General features: G+C 36.1%; 1 protein-coding gene across 4 annotated transcripts in view; it reads right to left on the bottom strand.

Annotated features, from left to right (window-relative positions):
- The window catches only part of BBOX1 (gamma-butyrobetaine hydroxylase 1), an 88,605-nt gene that overhangs the window by 7,215 nt on the left and 59,231 nt on the right, over positions 1-22,159 (bottom strand). For 3 of the 4 annotated variants that reach the window (XM_034932307.3, XM_008955897.4, XM_034932308.4), the window contains exons 5-6: positions 4,892-4,997; positions 608-804 (exon numbers count right to left, since the gene is read on the bottom strand). In XM_034932307.3, coding sequence (XP_034788198.1) covers positions 608-804; positions 4,892-4,997 — 303 coding nt within the window. Of the gene's footprint in view, positions 1-607; positions 805-4,886; positions 4,998-22,159 lie in introns of all 4 variants that reach the window. The other variant, XM_034932310.3, reaches the window with a different exon arrangement.

The raw sequence follows: 22,159 nt of genomic DNA, 5'->3' as shown, positions 1-22,159 counted from the left end.
TGAACATGTGATCCAGGCATGGACAATCAGAATTCTCTAACCCACTGGCCATGATGATTGATTCAGGGATAGACTTGGACAGAAATTAGGGATTGAGTCTTCTAGCTTTATTGGGAAGTAAAAGCGTTGTTTGTGGTGTGATTACTAGCTGTAAGGAAAATGAAATCTTGGAGCTTCTGCTGATCATCTTTGAAAATAAAGCTAACATAGAAGATGGCAAAGCTAAGAAGAAAAAAGAGACCAATATCAGATGACATTGTTTAACTCTTGGGATCAACCTATTTTGAGTTATATTCTTTCACTTCTGGCCAAAAGCCTTCTAACTAGTATAATCACATTGATTATAGCTATGTAGAACCTATATTCTAAAAATGAAGTATACGTGAAATCTTAGTTACTTTTCCTCTAATATTGATTAGGGATAAATTTTATGTAATTTAATAAAAACTTTTATGGTGAAAATACTATCACTCTAAAATTGGGTGAAATGTTAATAAAAATAAAGCTCTGAAGTTCGTTGAAGTTTTGTGCTGTTTAAACTTTAGATTAGTGGATCTTTTGCTGTCAATTCTTTTATTGCTATGGGAAATTTATAAATAGTACTTACTCTATAATTTTATGTTTTGATTGTACAGAAAAATCACAGTAATCCACTCCAATGTCTGTAAAGTCCACAAAGGTAGAGGACAAAATCTGGAATGCCTGAGGATTATTTTTCTTTAGTTTTTGGCACACATTAAACCCATCTACAATTTCTGAATCACCCCCTGTGACTGTTTGCTTTATGCAGTGAAGAAGCTGAACCTATAAAAAGAAAATATGCATTATTAAATAAATATTAAATTACATTTTAATTATTAGAATTAATCTTCAATAAAATAAATAATAAAATAAAATAATATACATGCGCCATTTTTTGATACGTTAAAGATTCAAAAAGCTATGAATGAACCAAAGCCAATAAACTTTTTTTTTTTTGTCTTTCTTATGTCATCAGAAAAGAGTTGGGAAGAAAAAAGTTGCTTATAATCAGTACTGTATAGTTCAAACATGTTACAGTTGAAGACATAGATGCAGGCATGATAATGCTCATTAGCAAACAAAAAGAACAGCTTGTAAGAGCTGCATAGATGGAGCACTTGATGTTGGAGTAGGCAGGGAAGGATTTCAAGGGGAAGAGGCGGGTAAGTTAGGCAAAGGGGAATGGATGAGATTTGGGTTATGGAGAATAGAACGAGAAAGCAAATCAGGTGACAGAAATAATGATGTGCAAAAATGCACAGTTCACTGGGTAATAAAAAGTCTGGCTACAGCAGAGGGCCATAAATAGAAAGAGTGAATCAGGTTGGAAGGGCAATTTGAGGCCTCATGATGGAGAGTCTTAAATATCAGATGAAGGGCTTTTGTATTTGTGCATAGAGGGAATTCACTGAAGGCTTTTGAATATGAAAGTAATGTAGTCGGAACTGAGCTGCAAAGTATTAGGCCAGTGGTGTTACATAGGATTATGTTTTTTTTTTTTTTTTGAGGAAGGAACTGGTCAGAGTAGCAAAACAATAGCATAACTTTGTTTTTGGAGGATCACAGTGTTCTTTAAATCCTTTTAGATTTTGCCATCATGAACTGACAGAATATTTCAAGTGCTAATTTTTAAAAAGATCATTTTTTAATGTTATTTACATATGTCAAGGCCCCTTGATACTTTCTTTTGTACAGTTACACTTTTAATACAATCTTCAAATAGAAAAAAGATGATGGAGCCTGACAATACTTTTATTGCTAGGTTAAAAGGCAAATATATGCCTGTCATGTATAAAACCCAATTTTACTTCATATGAGTCATTCAGAACCAAAAATATTTTCCTTCTGAATGTTACTTTATGCAGCATGTGACTTCTGCAAAAACAGTGAGTGAAGCAACATCTCTGTTTCATTAAAGATGTGGTGCCTTATCTCTGCCCCACATAATCCAAATCGATCAAACTGAACTCTCAACAGGTAACTCATTTTTCAGATTATTTCATCTATACAGAAAAATATATTGGTTTGTTCTGTTTGTTATAGAAAATCTCAAACCTTGGCACAACTCACCTGGAATAATTCAAAATGGAAGTTTGAACAACAGTACAAACAGGTTGCCTACATTTTATTATTCTAGTAGAATCTAGACATTTTAGGAATCATCTGCTATTTTAAAATCTCCTATCAAGTCACTTAGTTTGGATGTTTCATTTGCTGGAGACAGGTACAGGTTTGTTGCACTTCTTTGCCTCTTTATAGTGTATCTATGATGTCTCTATTACATGCAATGTGCGTGTAAATATTGAGATACAAAGTATTGAAATACAAAGAACTTTTTTCTTCCCAAGAGTCAATTCTTGTCTTTAAGAAGTTTGTAAAGTATGATAAAATATATAAATATTCTATTTTACTACATAAATTATAATAGTTAGAAATTCCAGCTCAGGATCAGTGTGGTGTGACAGAAAACTAGATGGAGGCCTGGGTTCGAGTCCAAGTTCCTCCTTAATCAAATGTCACCCTATAAAAATATTGAATCTCGTGTTTCATTTTCTCATCTGACATAAAAAGACATGATCAATCTTGTCTACCTTAAAGGAATGTCAAGAAGAGTCAGATAAAATAATGAAAGCAAAACTGCTTTGAAATAGTATAATGTGCTATGACTATGAAAAAGTCAAGCATTCTATTATACTTCAGGAACATTTATGAAGTCATTTGGTCACTTTTCCTTAGGCTTCAAATTTTAACCCAGAAACAAAACTTAAATTCTTAAAAGACAGAAGATAACTTAAAAATTCAAACAAAACTTTTAGTTTTCTAGTCTCATTCTTTAAGCCTTATTCCATCCAACTCCCTCAAGCTATGTTTGGAAGATGAGCTGAGCTGATTAATTTGGCTCTTAACCCTAGGGTTTTAGAAAAATCTGAGCCACATTTAGAATAAAATCACACTGGGTGTCTCCTGCCCCCAACCCTTACCCAAAAATGTGTCTACAGGGGTCATTTTACTGCCACTTAGTTCAAAGAAATCATGTGGTATTTTACAATCAACAAAATAATTTATAACATGTAAAGTTACATACTAGACTAGCGTAGCTAATACTGGCAAGAAGAATGGGTAACAACAAGGGCACAGAGAAAACATGTACAGTGAAGATAATGAAAAAAAATGGGCTAATTGTGATTTTGGCCCATTTCTCCTTTGTTAACTTAAGAATTGCCCAAATTTTCATTTGCCTTTGAAGATACAGATTTCTATGTGGTTATTTCACATAGTCTAATTTATCTGTAAAAATAGGGATGGCATATCTTTTAAAAGGTAGTTTCCTAACCACTTATTTTTGGTGTAATAAAATGATGATTTTGTAAAAATGTAGCTCATTTAGTAAAATGAAACTTTTGTAAAAATGTAGAGAAAGAATGTCCACCCAGAGATTCTCCTGGGGATTTGTGGCTTCACACTGAGCATTTCCCTCCTTGACAAGGAATCTGATACATGGGATGTTGGATGGTTTCCAAAAATAGCCACTGTTATTATGTTCCTTGTAGTCACACAGTTTATAATGCATTTTTGCAGCTTCCTCCATAAGCGGTCTATTTCCTCACCTCCTGAATGTGGGCTAGATTTATTACTTCCTTAGACCAATATAACATTGCAGAGGTGACTAGCCTAGGCCTTGAGAAGTTGTGTAGCTGTCTGAAAATTCTTCCAGTTGCCATATGCATTAAACTTGGGCTAGCCTACTGGTGGTCAATAGACCGAGTGGAGCAGAAACCAGCCATCTCAGTGAAAGTCAATCTGTCCCAAGCCAACTTAGCAACCAATTGCAGGTATATGACTGAAGACAGGAGCTGCCTAGCTGAATACAGCCCAAATTGAAAAAACAAGGGCTAAGTAAATGGCTGTTTTCTTAAGCCATCAAGTCAGGGAGTGAGTTATTATTTTTTTGTTGTTGTACTTTAAGTTCTGGGATACATGTGCAGAATGTGCAGGTTTGTTACATAGATATACACGAGCCATGGTGGTTTGCTGCATCTATCAACCCGTGATCTACATCAGGTATTTCTTCTAATGCTATCCCTCCCCTATCCTCCCAACACCCCCAACAGGCCCCAGCGTGTGATGTTCCTCTCTCTGTGTCCATGTGTTCTCATTGTTCAACTCCCACTTATGGGCGAGAACATGCGGTGTTTGATTTTCTGTTCCTGTGTTAGTTTGCTGAGAATGATGGTTTCCATCTTCATCCATGTCCCTGCAAAAGACATGAACTCATCCTTTCTTATGGCTGCATAGTATTCTATGGTGTATATCTGCCACGTTTTCTTTATCCAGTCTGTCATTGATGGGCATTTGGATTGGTTCCAAATCTTTGCTATTGTGAACAGTGCTGCAATAAACATACATGTGCATGTGTCTTTATAGTAGAATGAGTTTTAATGCAGCAGTAGTTAATGGATATGAATGATGCCCATGTGACTTTGAGGGAAACCCTACATTTTGTTTACTGATTCCATTTTCTCTCTTAACTTTCTTAGAAATATATGTGCAAAAAGACCTCAAGATTTACTACTACCTTAAAATCTGTCTTGGCAAAGCAAAAAATGCTAATAGTAATTTCTAGGAAGAACAAAGAAATGTTTTTGTTGTTGTTGTTGTTGTTTTAAATGAATGAAATTATCCTCTCCTTTAGGAATGTGAAGATATTTAGGATTTAGGTACAGAGATTTTGTGAGCTTGGATTGTGTTTGGAGAAAAAATTTATATAAGACAAACTACCTGGTGAAATGTGTAATCTTCTAGACTCAAAATACGAAAAGATACTGGACATCATCATGCTTTGTGGAAAATATGTTGAAGCTCACCTTACCCCAGGTGGATGATGGAGGGCTGGATAATCAGTGTGAAAGCTTAGCTTCCCAGTTGTGTAAGCCACATTGTTTGCATCGATTTTGTCTTGCACTTGCCAAGTATGTCTGTAAAATGCAAGAAACACATGTTTAAACAGGTTGTCACTAAGCCAGAGGAAATGCATTAGAATGAATTTGATATGTGGGGAGAAATGGAAACTTTTCATTTTTTGAAATAATTACCATAATGACTATGAGTGAGACAAGGAATCTGACCTTTCTCTGCCTAAAGTCACTATTTCAGAATTAACATCTCCTCATTTTTCCTCTCCTCTCAACAAAAGAGTACATCAGTCTATCCTACAGTTTATAAAGAAGTATATATGGAATTGTAGGTTATCTTTTTACTGGGTTAATGCATTTTAAAAAGTGATTTATTGAGGTGAAGTTCACATAACAGAAAATGAATCACTTTAAAGTGAACAATTCTGTGGCATTTAGTAAATTCACACTGTTGGCAACCACCACCTCTACATAGCTAGTTTCAAAACGTTTATATTACTCCAGATCAAAACCTCTTATTTTAGTAAGCAGTTTCTTTCCATTCTACCCTTCTCCAAGACCTTGGCAATCACTAATTTGCTTTCTGTCTCTGTGGATTTACCTATTTTAGATATTTACCATAAATAGAATTATATAGTAAGCTCATGCTTTTAATGTTATATCTAAGAATCCACTGCCCAATCCAAAGCCATGAAGATTTACCTCTATGTTTTCTTCTAAGAGTTTTATGGCTTTAACTCTTATATTTAGATAATTTGTTCATTTTGAATTAATTTTTGCATATGATATGAGTTGTGGGTCCAATTTAATTCTTTGCATGGGGGTATTCAGTTGCCTCAGAACAATTTGTTAAAGAGGTTGTTCTTTCTCTATTGAATGATATTGGCATGCTTGTTGAAAATTGATTGGCCATAGATGTGTGGGTTTATTTCTGGACTCTCAAAATTCTATTCCATTGATCTATTTGTCTATCCTTATGCCAATATCACACTACTTAGATTACTGTAGATTCGTAGTTAAATTTCAAAATCAGGAAGTGTGAGTCTTTTAATTTCAGTCTTCTTTTTAAATATCGTTTTGCCCACTTGGAGGCCCTCACAATTTCATATAAATTTGATACTGGCTTTTCCATTTCTAAAACAAGAAAATGATACTGAAATATTGGTAGGGATTGTAGACTGCTTTGGGGAGTATTGACATCTTAACAATTTTATGCCTTCCAATCCACGAATACAGGATGCCATTCTATTTCTTTAGGTTTTCTTTAACTTCTGTCAGCAATGTTTTATAGTATAAAATACTATAAAAGTCTTTTACCCCTGTGATTAAATTTATTCCTAAGTATTTTATTCTTCTGGATGCTGTTGTAAATGGATCTGTTGATTTCCTTTTCAGATTGTTCATTGCTACTGTTTATAAAGACAACCAATTTTTGTGTTTGATCTTGTACCCTGCAACTTGCTAAATTCATTCATTAGCTTTAGTAGCTTTTTTTGGGTGGATTTTATGGGATTTATTATATGTAAGATCATACCATCTGTGAATAGAGATAGATTTACTTTTTTATTTCTCACTTGGATGCCTTTATTTCTATTGTCTAATCACTGTGGCTGGAAATATTGGTGCGATGTTGAATCTAAATGGTGAAAGCTAGCATTTTTGTCTTGTTTCTGCTCTTAGGGAGAAACTTGTTTTTTTTTTTTTACTTTTAGGTTCAGGGGTACATGTGCCAGTTTGTTATATAGGTAAATTGCATGTCACAGGGGTTTATGTACAGAGTATTTTTGTCACTCAGGTAATATATATAGTAGCCAGTAGGTGATTTTCTTGATCCTCACCGTCTTCCCAACCTCCACCCTCACAAAGGCCCAGGTGTCTCGTGTTCCCTTCTTTGTGCCCATGTGTACTCAATGTTTAGCTCTCACTTGTAAGTGAAAACATGCTGTATTGGGTTTTCTGTTCCTGTGTTAGTTTGCTTAGGATAATGGCATCTGGCTCCATCCATGGTGCTACAAAGGACATAATCTTGTTGTTTCATATAGCTGTATAGTATTCCATGGTGTATATGTACCATATTTTCTTTATTCATTATATCACTGATGGACATTTAGGTTGATTCTATGTCTTTGCTATTGAGAATAGTGTTGTGATGAACATATGCGTGCATACATGTTCTTTATAGTAGAACAATTTATATTCCTTTGGGTATACACTCAATAGTGGCATTGCTGGGTCAAATGGTAATGTTTTTAAGGTCTTTGAGAAATTGCCAAACTGCTTTCCACAATGGCTGGACTGATTTACATTCCCACCAGCAGTGTATAAGTGCTCCCTTGTCTCCACAACCTCACCAGCATCTGTTATTTTTAAACTTTTTATAATAGCCATTCTGACTGGTATGAGATAGTATTTCATTGTGGTTTTGATTTGCATTTCTCTAATGATTAGTGGTGTTAAGCACTTTTTCATATGCTTGTTGGCTGTGTATACGTCTTCTTTTGAAAAGTGTCTGTTCATGTTTTTTGCCCACTTATTAATGGGGTTGTTTGTTTTTTGCTTGTAAATTTAAGTTCCTTATAGATTCTGGATATTAGACTTTTGTCAGATACATACTTTGCAAATATTTTATTCCATTCTATATGTTGTCTGTTCACTTTGTTGTTAGTTTCTTTTGCTGTGTAGAAGCTCTTTAGTTGAATTAGGTCCTATTTGTCAATTTTTGTTTTTGTTGCAATTGTTTTTGTTATATTCATCATGAAATCATTGCCAGGTCCTATGTCTAGAATGGTATTTCCTAGGTTATATTCCAAAGTTTTTATAGTTTTAGGTTTTACATTTAAGTCTTTAATTCATCTTGAGTTGAATTTTGTATGTGGTTTAAGGAAGGTATCCCATTTCAATCTTCTTCTTATGGCTATCCAGTTATCCCAGAACCATTTATTGAATAAGGAGTCCTTTCCCCATTTCTTGTTTTTGTCCACTTGGTTGAAAATCAGAGGGTTGTAGGTGTGTGGCATTATTTCTGGGGTCCCTATTCTGTTCCATTTGTGTATTTATCTGAGAAACTCAATTTTTTTTTTTATTATACTTTAAGTTTTAGGGTACATGTGCACATTGTGCAGGTTAGTTACATATGTATACATGTGCCATGCTGGTGCGCTGCACCCACTAACTCGTCATCTAGCATTAGGTATATCTCCCAATGCTATCCCTCCCCCCTCCCCCCTCCCCACCACTGTCCCCAGAGTGTGATATTCCCCTTCCTGTGTCCATGTGATCTCATTGTTCAATTCCCACCTATGAGTGAGAATATGCGGTGTTTGGTTTTTTGTTCTTGCGATAGTTTACTGAGAATGATGGTTTCCAGTTTCATCCATGTCCCTACAAAGGACATGAACTCATCATTTTTTATGGCTGCATAGTATTCCATGGTGTATATGTGCCACATTTTCTTAATCCAATCTATCATTGTTGGACATTTGGGTTGGTTCCAAGTCTTTGCTATTGTGAATAATGCCGCAATAAACATATGTGTGCATGTGTCTTTATAGCAGCATGATTTATAGTCATTTGGGTATATACCCAGTAATGGGATGGCTGGGTCAAATGGTATTTCTAGTTCTAGATCCCTGAGGAATCGCCACACTAACTTCCACAATGGTTGAACTAGTTTACAGTCCCACCAACAGTGTAAAAGTGTTCCTATTTCTCCACATCCTCTCCAGCACCTGTTGTTTCCTGACTTTTTAATGATTGCCATTCTAACTGGTGTGAGATGATATCTCATAGTGGTTTTGATTTGCATTTCTCTGATGGCCAGTGATGATGAGCATTTTTTCATGTGTTTTTTGGCTGAGAAACTCAATTTTTAAATTACACTCTCGAAACTATTGCTCAGGTCAATAAATAAAACTTTAGGCACCTATGTGTGCCCTGTCACAGTCACAGACACTTCTGTCTTCTCCAAAGTAACTATGACTGTGACTTCTATAGCTATCATTTCCTTGCTTTTCTTTACAATTTTATCAACCAAATGTTCATCCAAGGACACTGTGTTTAAACTTGCTCATTAATAACAACTGCTATATGCTTTAAGTCTATTAATCTTCAAGTTTTTCCTTCAAGTTGTGCTCCTTACAATTGTTGAAGAACTAGGGAATTTGACCTATAGAGTTTCCCACAGTCTGGACTTCATTGAGTACAAACTCATGGTGCAGTTTCTGGGAAACCGGCAGCAAAATGCAGAGGCTTAGACAGTGTCTATTCTTTCTCTTTGGCAAAGCCACAGATGGCATTATGTTCTTGTATTGCCAGACACATAACGCCTGGCTGTCTTTCTTTTTTGATGTTTGTACATGTTCATGTTCAATGGCTATATCCATTAATTCGTCAAGGATTTCAAACAATGAAATACCAAACTGATACTCTTTTTAAAAAGATTTATCACTCAGAATACTTTTAAAGGGAGCCACTTTCCCTCATCCACTATTTGATTACTCAGTATAACAGCTTACAGAGGGATGATGAGATAAACATTTGATTCTTTCTCTTTATTTACCATTTGTAATATAACAAATTTGTTTCCTATCATTCCAAATTGAATAGTTTAGAAAATATTATTTATGAAAAAGTATTAAACTAGATAAAGGTGGTATTTGCACAAAATTGTGAATGTACTAAATGACACACAACAGAATATAGTAAATAAAACTAATTACACTTTAAAATGGTAATAAAAAATAATTTCAGCTTTTAATTTTCGGGGGTACATGTGCAGACTTGTTAGATGGATATACTGCATGATCCTGAGGTTTGGGGTAAGATTGATCCCATCCCCAGATACTGAGCATAGTACCCAATGGGTAATTTTTCAGCCCTTTCCTGTTCCCTCCTTCCCCACTCTAGTAGTTCCTAGTGTCTATTTTTGCCATCTTTATGTCCATGAGTACCCAATGTTTAGCTCCCACTTGTGAGAACATGTAGTATTTGGTTTTCTGTTCAGGTATTAATTTGCTGACAATAATGGCCTCCAGCTGCATCCATGTTGCTGCAAAGGCTGTGATTTTGTTCTTTTATATGGTTGTGTAGTATTCCATGGTGTCTATGTACCACAAAATGATTAATTTTATTGTTATGTAAATTTTACCTAAATTAAAAATACCTTAGCTTAAAAGTTAAAAAAAAGTGAATTAAAAAAAGAACTAAGGTTACTTGCAACTCTGTAGCAAGAAAATAAACCATTATTCAGACTTTGTAAGCTATTACCCTTGGAAGATCCAGACAATGGGTAATTGAAAGGAGGCCATGTTTAAAAATAAACCAAATATGGCTTGAAAAATGTTCACTATATATACATGCCATTTGATTGCTGTTATAATGTCAATTAATATATATTCATATACATCAAATTATCTTTGAATAAATAAACACTGAACACCTATTTCAGTCGTTGATTTAGCATCAGAGATACAGCAGGGAACAAAAAGACAAAATAGTAATTATTAAATTTAATAGAGATAGGTTCTACAAAGAAAATGAAGCAAGGTAAAGAGATAAGGAATGGGGTCAGAGAAGTATTATTACAGAGATGATGCTGTGGGAAGTGCTCTATGAATAGGTGGCATTTTCCCCACAGAAACCCAAACAAAATAAGGGAAGGAGAAATGTGAATTTCTGGGAGATGTATTTTAGGCAGAACCCAAAGTGAAAAGGTTTTGAGTTCGGAGTATGTTTAGTGTATTTGTGGAAGAACAAGGGCAGAACAAGGTCAGCATGGTTGGGACAGAGCCACCAGGGGATCAAGAGTGGGAAATGCATCAGATGCACAGACAGAAGCCAGTTTCTGAAGGGCTTTGGGGACTAGGATGAAGATTTGAGATTTTGCTTTACATGTGATGGGAAGCCACTGAAGTTTTCCATTACGTAAATTATTCATTGGAATTGTAGTTTCAAAGAATTGCTCTAGCCACTGAGTAAGGGGTAGATGGTACTGGGAAAAAGGTAGGAGGAGGGAGAGATGATGGTAACCAATTCTCTCCTAAACATGAGAATCATGATGGTTCTCTCCTAACTATGGCTACATGCATAGGAGAGAATGATTGGATTTGAACTTGAAAGGTAGAGTTATCAGGATTCTCTGATAAATTGGATGTAGGATATGAGAGAAATGGATTCCAGAATGATGCCAAGGTTTTCAGGTTCAGAAACCAGGTGGGGGAGGTCCTATTTATTAAGATTCACTATATAAAAATTTATTATCTGGTGGAGGAAGAAGTTTGCTTCACCTAATTTAAAAAACTTTTAAATAAGTGCTTTTTATAAAATCTCCATTCACATATGGACAAATGAGCACACAAAATAAGACCCTTGGTCTGGATATTTTAGCTTCCTAGAAAGTCACTCTAGGCTGGTATTCTACCCTGCCTCTGGTATTCCCCCATACACTATGTACTACAACCAGGAAAACCTCCCTAGTGTTTCATGTTCATTTTGCCATTTCTCTGTCAGAAGCTCTTACTGATTCTTCAGTCCCAGAAGGATAGAATTCAGCGCTGCTGACCTAGAATTCAAAGACCCAATGCAATTTTCTAACCTTGCCAACTATTGCCATATTTGAGTCATCTATTCTAATCATGTTGATTTTAGCACTACACACTTTCCTGCCTTTTTTTCTGGTTTCTTTTTTCTGTCAGTTTTTTCTGTTCTTTTCCCCATCTCTGTACCCATTAATGAAAATCTAGCTCAGGTTCCAACTATTTCATAATCTCAAATCTAGAAAAAGTCTTGGTTTTTAGGTTCAAACGGTACTGGCTTCAAAGCCTTGGTTTCTAATTCATAACTATATAATCTTGGACAATCTGTCTATTATTTCTAAGCCTCAATTTATATATTTGGAAAATAGAACAATAATGTATTTCAAAAACTTGTAACAAATAAGAAAGGTCTATGTCTGACACACAGGAGATGCCCCATAGGACTTTTCCTTCCTCTCATTCTCCTGATTACCCAATATTTACTCCTACAGTCAGAACTCTCATAAGCATGTTTTATTCATCTCATTTATTAGATCTGAATATGTTAGGTGTTTTATGAAGATGGTTATAATTTTTAAAGAGCTATTGTAAGTCTAAGCTCATTTAAATACACAAATACATAATTCCGCTTCCTCTTCCGGACTGTAAACTCTCTTAGAGTACAACAAATACTTTTGATCTCCTACCATCAACGAAACCAGTGCCAATTCTAAAGCAGGGAACCAATAAATTTTGACTGAATGAGTGTAAGCAGGGAAGGGGTGACTTTTATGAGCTTTCATTTTCATACGGTATACGGTAAAGGGTATTAGTAGGGTGGCAGTGGCAGGAGGAGAGTGGAAATACAATCTATAATCTCTTCTCACATGTGGGGATATTTTTCTTAATGAGAAAAAGAGTTTCTCACCTGTTCCCTGGGATTGAGGATAAAATTGGCTATTTTGCTCTATTTTTCTCATTTAAAATTAGGGTGGAACACTTGATACATCTTTCACTAAGGGTCAAGCAGCCATCCATATGTGGCCATGATGTGGAAACAGGCTGAGTGAAAAAAGATGGAGTATTATAGTCTGCTGCAACTCATTTCAAATATGTGTCAGACAATCCATTATATTGCAGTGAGAGTCGCCAAGAAATACATGTTCTCTATGAAGTTCATGTCACTCCATAGACCATACAAAATATGGATCCAGACGATTGTCAACACTGGCATTTGAAAAATAATCAACATATGAGAAGAGATTTAAGGAGATCAAAAAAGTAATTTCATCAAGGTGCAGAATGCATAATATCTTCTGACTAAGAAAATGCTGCTGTTTGCACGATCAATAGGAAATGACTATTTGAATTATTTTTCAAGAGTGGTGATGGTTTTGCATTGATTCACCTACATTCTTTTTCCTGGTTCCTTCTATGATCAAGGGTAAACTGACAGAATTTTACTCTAACCAAAAACTGGTTGAGATGCAAGGTGTAAGCATTAGCCAGAGAACAGATCTTTTCTTTGACATTCACTGGCCTCTACAGGGATAGGGGTCTGTGACTTGGCTTCATCAGAGCAGTTCTCTGGCCCTCTGAGCTAACTGGCAGGGAATAATAAAACATTTATTAGCCCTAGAGTGTCTTAGGCACAGTATGGGATGTGTAGCCTAAAAGTCTATCTTCACATATTATGATAAATCCCATGAAAGGAGCTCACCAATTCCAATCATAAAACATTCTCCTAATGGTCATAGCACTAGTCTGGAAAAATCTTAGAAATGTCATCTGCTTTACCTTTCTACCTTGTCATAGAAATGAATCATGCCAAGAAAGCTGCTACTTATTGTTGAGGACACTAAGTTCTTACTTATGTATCCCAAATCCAACTCTCCAAGAAAACACAGCAGAAATAAAATGCAAACATATTTGCAGCCATATAACCCTGGACTTGCCTGATCTTGCAGCTAAGCAGGATTAGGCCTGGTTAGTACTTGGATGGGAGAAACAGGTGCAAATGTGATTCATTGGTCATGAAGGAACTTTTTTAAAAGCCTAGTGGTGAGGCCTTGGTGAGATGAAGGTGTATTTACATGCACCCCTCATTAGAGACAGATTCTAATGCTATTCCAAGTAAGGCAACAACTCAAGCAGATTACTGAGAATGGCTGTGACTGAAGTAGAGGTATGGGACCAGATTCTTTTAAAACTGAAGAGGCAAGCTCAACATAATATCTTAATCCAATGGTATAGACTTGTTTACTGTTGTGCTGGGGTGAGTGACTGAAACTCTGCAAATTATCCTCCTTTTATCAAAGATGCTGTTTTAAACAAATATAAGTATTTCCACTGAGCCATTTGTGTCATTCTCAACATTTCTTCTTTATTAGTCTTGCTAGCAGTCTATCAATTTTGTTAATCTTTTAAAAAAACCAGCTCCTGGATTCATTGATTTTTTGAACGGGTTTTTTGTGTCTCTATCTCTTTCAGTTCTGCTCTGATCTTAGTTACTTCTTGCCTTCTGCTAGCTTTTGAATGTGTTTGCTCTTGGTTCTCTAGTTTTTTAAATTGTGATGTTAGGGTGTCAATTTTAGATCTTTCCTGCTTTCTCTTGTGGGCACTTAGTGCTATAAATTTCCTTCTACACACTGCTTTAAATGTGTCCCAGAGATTCTGGTATGTTGTGTCTTTGTTCTCGTTGGTTTCAAAGAACATCTTTATTTCTGCCTTCATTTCACTATGTACCCGGTAGTCATTCAGGAGCACGTTGTTCAGTTTCCATGTAGTTGAGTGGTTTTGAGTGAGTTTCTTAATCCTGAGTTCTAGTTTGATTGCACTGTGGTCTGAGAGACAGTTTGTTATAATTTCTGTTCTTTTATATTTGCTGAGGGGTGCTTTACTTCCAACCATGTGGTTAATTTTGGAGTAAGTGCGATGTGGTGCTGAGAAGAATGTATATTCTGTTGATTTGGGGTGGAGAGTTCTGTAGATGTCTATTAGGTCCCCTTGGTGCAGAGCTGAGTTCAATTCCTGGATATCCTTGTTAACTTTCTGTCTCATTGATCTGTCTAATGTTGACAGTGGGGTGTTAAAGTCTCCCATTATTATTGTGTGGGAGACTAAGTCTCTTTGTAGGTCTCTAAGGACTTGCTTTATGAATCTGGGTGCTCCTGTACTGGGTACATATATATTTAGGATAGTTAGTTCTTGTTCAATTGATCCCTTTACCATTATGTAATGGGCTTCTTTGTCTCTTTTGATCTTTGCTGTTTTAAAGTCTGTTTTATCAGAGACTAGGATTGCAACCCCTACCTTTTTTTGTTTTCCATTTGCTGGTAGATCTTCCTCCATCCCTTTATTTTGAGCCTATTTGTGTCTCTGCACATGAGATGGGTCTCCTGAATACAGCATGCTGATGGATCGTGACTCTTTATCCAATTTGCCAGTCTGTGCCTTTTAATTGGAGCATTTAGCCCATTTACATTTAAGGTTAGTATTGTTATGTGTGAATTTGATCCTGTCATTATGATGTTAGCTGGTTATTTTGCTTGTTAGTTGATGCAGTTTCTTCCTAGCATCGATGGTCTTTACAATTGTGCATGTTTTTGCAGTGGCTGGTACCGGTTGTTCCTTTCCATGTTTATTTAGTGCTTCCTTCAGGAGCTCTTTTAGGGCAGGCCTGGTGGTGACAAAATCTCTCAGCATTTGCTTGTCTGTAAAGTATTTTATTTCTCCTTCACTTATGAAGCTTAGTTTGGCTGGATATGAAATTCTGGGTTGAAAATTCTTTTCTTTAAGAATGTTGAATATTTGCCCCCACTCTCTTCTGGCTTGTAGAGTTTCTGCTGAGAGATCCACTCTTAGTCTGATGGGCTTCCCTTTGTGGGTAACCCGACCTTTCTCTCTGGCTACCCTTAACATTTTTTCCTTCATTTCAACTTTGGTGAATCTGACAGTTATGTGTCTTGGAGCTGCTGTTCTCAAGGAGTATCTTTGTGGCGTTCTCTATATTTCCTGAATTTGAATGTTGGCCTGCCTTGCTAGATTGGGGAAGTTCTCCTGGATGATATCCTGCAGTGTTTTCCAACTTGTTTCCATTCTCCCCGTCACTTTCAGGTACACCAATCAGAAGTAGATTTGGTCTTTTCACATAGTCCCATACTTCTTGGAGGCTTTGATCGTTTCTTTTTACTCTTTTTTCTCTAAACTTCTCTTCTCACTTCATTTCGTTTATTTGATCTTCAATCACTGATACCCTTTCTTCCAGTTGATCGAATTTGCTACTGAAGCTTGTGCATTCGTCACGTAGTTCTCGTGCCATGGTTTTCAGCTCCATCAGGTCATTTAAGGATTTCCCTATAGTGGTTATTCTAGTTAGCCATTCGTCTAATCTTTTTTCAAGGTTTTTAGCTTCTTTGCGATGGGTTCGAACATCCTCCTTTATTTAGCTCGGAGAAGTTTGATCGTCTGAAGCCATCTTCTCTCAATTCATCAGTCATTCTCCATCCAGCTTTGTTCCATTGCTGGTGAGGAGCTGTGTTCCTTTGGAGGGGGAGAGGTGCTCTGATTTTTAGAATTTTCAGCTTTTCTGCTCTGTTTTCTCCTCATCTTTGTGGTTTGATCTACCTTTGGTCTTTGATGATGGTGACGTACAGATGGGGTTTTGGTGTGGATGTCTTTTCTGTTTGTTAGTTTTCCTTCTAACAGTCAGGACTCTCAGCTGCAGGTCTGTTGGAGTTTGCTGGAGGTCCACTCCAGACCCTGTTTTCCTGGGTATCAGCAGCAGAGGCTGCAGAACAGTGAATATTGCTGAACAGCAAATGTTGCTGCCTGATTCTTCCTCTGGAAGCTTTGTCTCAGAGGGGTACCAGGCTGTGTGAGGTGTCAGTCTGCCCCTAATGGGCGATGTCTCCCAGTTAGGCTACTCAGGGGTCAGGGACCCACTTGAGGAGGCAGTCTGTCCGTTCTCAGATCTCAAACTCCATGCTGGGAGAACCACTACTCTCTTCAAAGCTGTCAGACAGGGACATTTAAGTCTGCAGAATTTTCTGCTGCCTTTTGTTCTCATGCCATTTTTTTAAGGTGAAAATTAGTACCCCAAACACAAACTAGAGAAACGAAGATAACCTTTCCGATATCTAGAATAGCTCTTACTCAATCCATTAAACTAATACGAAAATCTCCACAAGACCTAAAGATATAAAGTAAAGAGAGAGGTTTAAATGATAGTGGTGAAATTATTTAAAAGAATCTCTCTGAACTCCCTATACAACATCTAGAGTGAAAATTCAAGAATTCAATGACAACATCTAAACAAAAATTCAGTGATAAGATATTCCCATTAACCAGGAAATAGGAGGGGATAGAGACAAACCTTTCAAAGCCAGAAGACCTATATGATATTGGCAACTGTGTAGGAGAAAGCAGAGAGAAGCAACTGGGTACATGATGGATCTAAAACATTCCCAAATCACTAACAGGTGTTTACTGGACAGTGCAGTGGGGCAATGTGAGAATGGCGGTTAAACTTCGGAGGGGATTTCTACATTCCAATATAGCTGAGTACATAAGGTCCATGATAAGGGATCTGAATAGTCTGGAATTCATGAATTCTAGAAACTAACCAGATAAATCTCCCTTCCATGACCTTCCTTCTGAGAAGAGTGCATATTGAGTAGTATAGGAAAAATGTAGACAAAGAAAAAAACAAGGTCCTGATAAAGTGAAGGAGACGAACTAGACGGTCTTAGAAAGTTGTTAGCCAGTTTTGAAACATAGCTTAAAACCATGAATTTAAAAAGGTTTCTGAATCATGTCTCCTTTTAATAGTTAAGGAAAACAAGTTTAACATAAAATTAGCAACAACAACAACAAAAACAACAACAACAAAATCAAGGTTTAAACTCAAAATTATTTTAAGAGAAAAACCCAGGATAAGTAGAAAAATAGCATACCTACAGACAGGCAGTACATGTCAGAAAGACAGGCCACCCCCAATAAAAAAGATAAAATATTATTTTTTCTACCTTCTGTTTTTTTTTATAACCACTTCTAATGAATCCAAAAGTCTTCATCAAAATGGTCCAATATGTAAAAGAATAACCTACATCAGAATTAGAAACTCAAAAATGGACTGATGTATTAAGAAAAGAAAAAAATTTAAAAACTCCTTAAAGAATAAATTAGAAGGAATGCAAGATCAAATAAGCATAACTAGGAGATAAGAGGGAGAAGAATTTAAAAGAAATCAATAGAAACGATTTGAGAGAAAGTAACAAGAGGACTGGCAAAGAAGACTTAAGATATGCTTAATAGGAGTCCTCAAAAGAAGAAGCCCAAAGCAAAGGAACAGAATAGATACTAAAAAATATGATTCCAGAAACATTTTCTGAAAAAAATTTAAAGCTGTTCCCTAAAACAAATCATATCCTCCCAGAAAAATCTGTCCCAGAACAATCAATATCAAGACATAGTCTATGAAATTACTAGACTTTAAACAACAACAACACAAATTCAAAATCCAGGTAAAAACGTCAAATTACTTTTTTTTGTTGAGATGGAGTCTCACACTGTTGCCCGGGCTGGAGTGCAGTGGCATGATCACTGCAACCTCCGCCTCGTGGGTTCAAGAGATTCTCCTGCCTCGGCCTCCCAAGTAGCTGGAATTACAGGCACCCACCATCAGGCTCAGCTATTGTTTTGTATTTTTAGTAGAGACAGGTTTTCACTATGTTGGCCAGGCTAGTCTCAAACTCCTGACCTCGTGATCCACCTGCCTCAGCCTCCCAAAGTGCTGGGATTACAGGCGTGAGCCACCATGCCTGGCCATCAAATTATTTTTAAGGAAAAGAAAATCATATTGCCAGTAAAACCATAAGTGACATATTAAAGATGCTGTGACCCAACAATTTATATTTAATCAAGCCAATTTTCAAGTATAAAGGCCTTAAAACTGCTGTCAACATGCAAGAAGTCAGAGAATACTGTTCCTATGAGGCCTTCCTTAGGAATTTACGAGAGAATGGACTTCAGAAAACCAAAATGAATAGATACATTGAGCTAAGTTTGGTGCTGAGCAGTAAATTTATGTTTACGTGAGTTAAATTGTAGGGGAGGAAAAAAAGATATCGAAAAACTGAAAAGTAGAAGAATCAAACTGCAGTAGTAAGGATGCTTGTTGATGATAATACTCTAAACCAGGAAAGAAAGGAAGTGAACACCATAAAACTTAGGAAAGCCATTACACTTGGGGAAAAAGGCAAGGTTTATGCTTGGTTGGGATATGTCAATGGGTTTTGGGGTGGCTGGCAACGTTCCATTTTTTGACCTGGCTGGTGTTTAAGGGTGTTTGCCTTATGATAGTTCATTAAGCTATACATTTATTTTATGCGACTTTCTGTATCTGTATTATATTTTACCACAGGAAACCTATTTTAACAAACACAAACCTCACTTTTCTCCCCAAATGTAACAGCTTTCCTAAATTTTATGGTATTCGCTTCCTTTCTTTCCTGGTTTAGAGTATTATCAACCACATGCATCCTTAGCACTGTACTTTGCTTTTTCTATTTTTTAGCTGTTCAATATCCTTTTTTTCCTCCCCTACAATTTAATTGACATAAACGTAAATTTACTGCTCAGCACCAAGCTTATGTCAACGTATGTATTCATTTTGGTTGTCTGAAGTCCATTCTTAGTAACAGAGAATAGAACAGTGGTTACAAGGGATGGGAGTAGGAGAAAAGGGGAGATACTTGTCAAAATGGTAGAAACATTTGGTTATTATATGAATAAGTACTGGAGACCTAAAGAACAGCATGGTGACAATAGTTGATAATAATGTATCATATACTTGAAATTTCCTAACAAAGTAGATGTCAGGTCTTTTTGCCACAAAATATAAAGATAACTATGTGAAAGAATGGATATGTTAATAAGCTTGATTGTGGCAATCAAAATGTCATGTTGTACACTGTAAATATATACAATTTTTGTCTCTTGTACCTCAATAAAACTGCAAAAATAATTTAAAAATAAAATAAAAAAGAAATCTTTGTTGTACATTTATTTTTAAATGTTAATAATACTGCCATTAATAAAAATGAAGTCAGGTAGTGATAGAAGGATGAAAACTACCTGTAAAAACATAAAGAAAAAGTTATAGCAATTTGCTCCAAAGGAAGCCCCAAAGGCTTCATTATAAAAAACAAATAATGTAGTACATTGCAAAAATGTGAAATAATTAATGAGAATTCCACATTAAATATATTTAGTAGGGTTCTTTTTTGAGTTGGAGGCAGTCAAATTTTGCTTAATGCATTTTATTAGAACAAGAATTGGGTATTCGTTTTGATTTTTTAATGTGAAATATTGAATAAAATGTTTTCTGATTCTGTATTAATTGCCATTTTCCCTTTATGTAAATGGTTGGTGATAATTTTAACTTAGGAGAAAGCAATGAATATTCTGGTGCTGTCATTCTACTTAATTTGATAAATTTCTATATAATGCTGTCTAATTATCTCCTTGCATCTGAGCAATTAACAGTTATTATGGCATTGGAAATTAGGAGGTAAATGTTAGATAACAATGAACCACCATAGTAGCATGGTATAAAGGAAAGACTGCAGGCTGTTGAGTCAAGCAAACCTGGGTTTGTAGCCTGATTCTTCTGCCTCATTTTTTTGGGGGATAATGGGTTAATGATTCTTCTCAGAATTGTGAAGATTCAAAATAATGAGTGTAAACTGCTGAGCTCAATACTTAGTACATAAAAGGGGCTTAATAAAAAATTATTTCTACCATCCCAATAACAGCCACCTGTCCTGGCTGCACAGAGTACAAGCAAGGAAGGAAGGTTGTATGTGTGTGTGCTGGGGGTGGGGTGGGGTGTCAGAGGACCTGTTGAAAAGCAATTGCCTTAATTGGTTATCTCATACATTTCCTCAAGTGATTTCTAAAAGAGCATGAGACACAGAAATTATTTTTCCTTTCATTCATGAGATGACTTCATACTCAAGTGGTTTTGTTGGCAGCAGTATTAATTACTATGAAACTTAATATTACAAAGGGAACCCTGGAGACTGGCTCTTGGCTGATAGCATAAGCTGAGGTTCACAATGGCTCAAAGAACATAGCTTGTTACTCTGCTCAAGAAACCCTAATACTTACTAGAATACACATTTTAAAGAGTTTTTTTGTCCCTCTACCCAAGCATTATAATTAGCACATTGAGTTATTAAGGAGTCCCAGTGTAAATTTTTAAAAAGTAGAATGGGATTACAATTAAATTTAGAACTCAGGCAATTTTTCTTTGTCTTCTTCTCAAGTTTGAATTATTTCTAGGTTGATTTTTCATAACCCAGAAGACATTTTTATTCAAGAAGGGCTGTGTGGTTTTCTCAAGCAATTTCCTAATTAGAAACATCAACAAATGGGTAAACTTGTTTTTTCTTTCTCTAATCCCCGTACTTCACAACTGTTTTCTGGTAACAAGTATTTCAAACAAGTAGCTGTTTCAAAGTCAGATTTGGAGGCTGTATTCATGGTAGGAGCAATTTCTTAGGGGTGAGATGCCGAGAAATAGTAATATTTTTCACTTGTACATCCTTGAATCCAATCTAATGTGTGAAATGCTGCTGGGCTGGCTTACAAGACAACTTTCAGAAATGCAAACAGGAGTCTAGTGGATACTGGAAAGCTATATATTATAGTTGTACTTCCCAGAGGCCATTTCAGTGTTGTGAATCCTTAACTGGTCTGGCTGGTGGATTCGATCAACAACTCACTAGACACATTTCTATTTGACCTTATTTTATTTATCCAATGAAGCCTGCCTGCAAGGAGCTCATGAAGATATAACACTGGGCAGTAGTAGTAGCATTCTACATTTTTCAAGCAAACTTTCACCCAAGGACCTCAAAGGACATAGCAGGTATTAAAACACCCCTGCAGAAAGAGTGAGGCAAGTCCGCAGTAGAGGAGGATCAGAGAGATCTGGGAAATCACATGAAAAGCTCAGATCGACTTCTCACTTACAAATAGCCCATGGTGAAGCCATGATTAGACTGCTTCCCTGTTGATCCTATGAGCAGCTCTCAAGGACGTAATCCAGTACAGATGCTGTGGGGCACTGGGTCCCCAATTCTTCCTAAACTTTTTGGGCGTAAAGTTTCCAAAGTATTTATTTATATTTTCTACTATAAACTTGTGGCCTTATAAGTTTTATTCAACAGTTATATAGCTTCCGTGCAGTGCTATACAAGATAAAGCTTGACTACCACCAAGATCCACATTTATTTTATCTCCTTTTCCTATTGCCTCTTACCTTCTTTATTTCATTCCTTGAAGTTGAATTTCATATTTCAGATTTTTGTTTCCAGTTTTACCCCATTATTCTTACCAGTGTAACCCTCATTACATGTATTAATGCAACTTGTTGGTGCCAGCAAATAAAACATTCTTAGAAAAAAAACAAATCTGAACTTCTGGGCTCAGTTCTGAAAAGAAGGATGTCTCGCTAGCTAAGGTTAGAAGTTTTATTCTCTTCTGCTTGACTTTTTGGGGAAGAAGAGTCACTCTGAGTTTCCCATGAGGTTAACTTTTAAATTATGGACTGATAAATTTTGACAATGTTGTCAAAGAGCTTTTGTTGTCTTGTTCAGATGGAAGTCTACAATATCTTACTTAGCACATATTCCCTTTCATTAAAAT

The sequence above is a fragment of the Pan paniscus genome, chromosome 9 (genome assembly GCF_029289425.2).
Source record: "Pan paniscus chromosome 9, NHGRI_mPanPan1-v2.0_pri, whole genome shotgun sequence".
NCBI lineage: Eukaryota > Metazoa > Chordata > Mammalia > Primates > Hominidae > Pan > Pan paniscus.
Note: the sequence above shows the minus strand (reverse complement) of the source record. Positions and strands in the feature narration are given on the sequence as shown.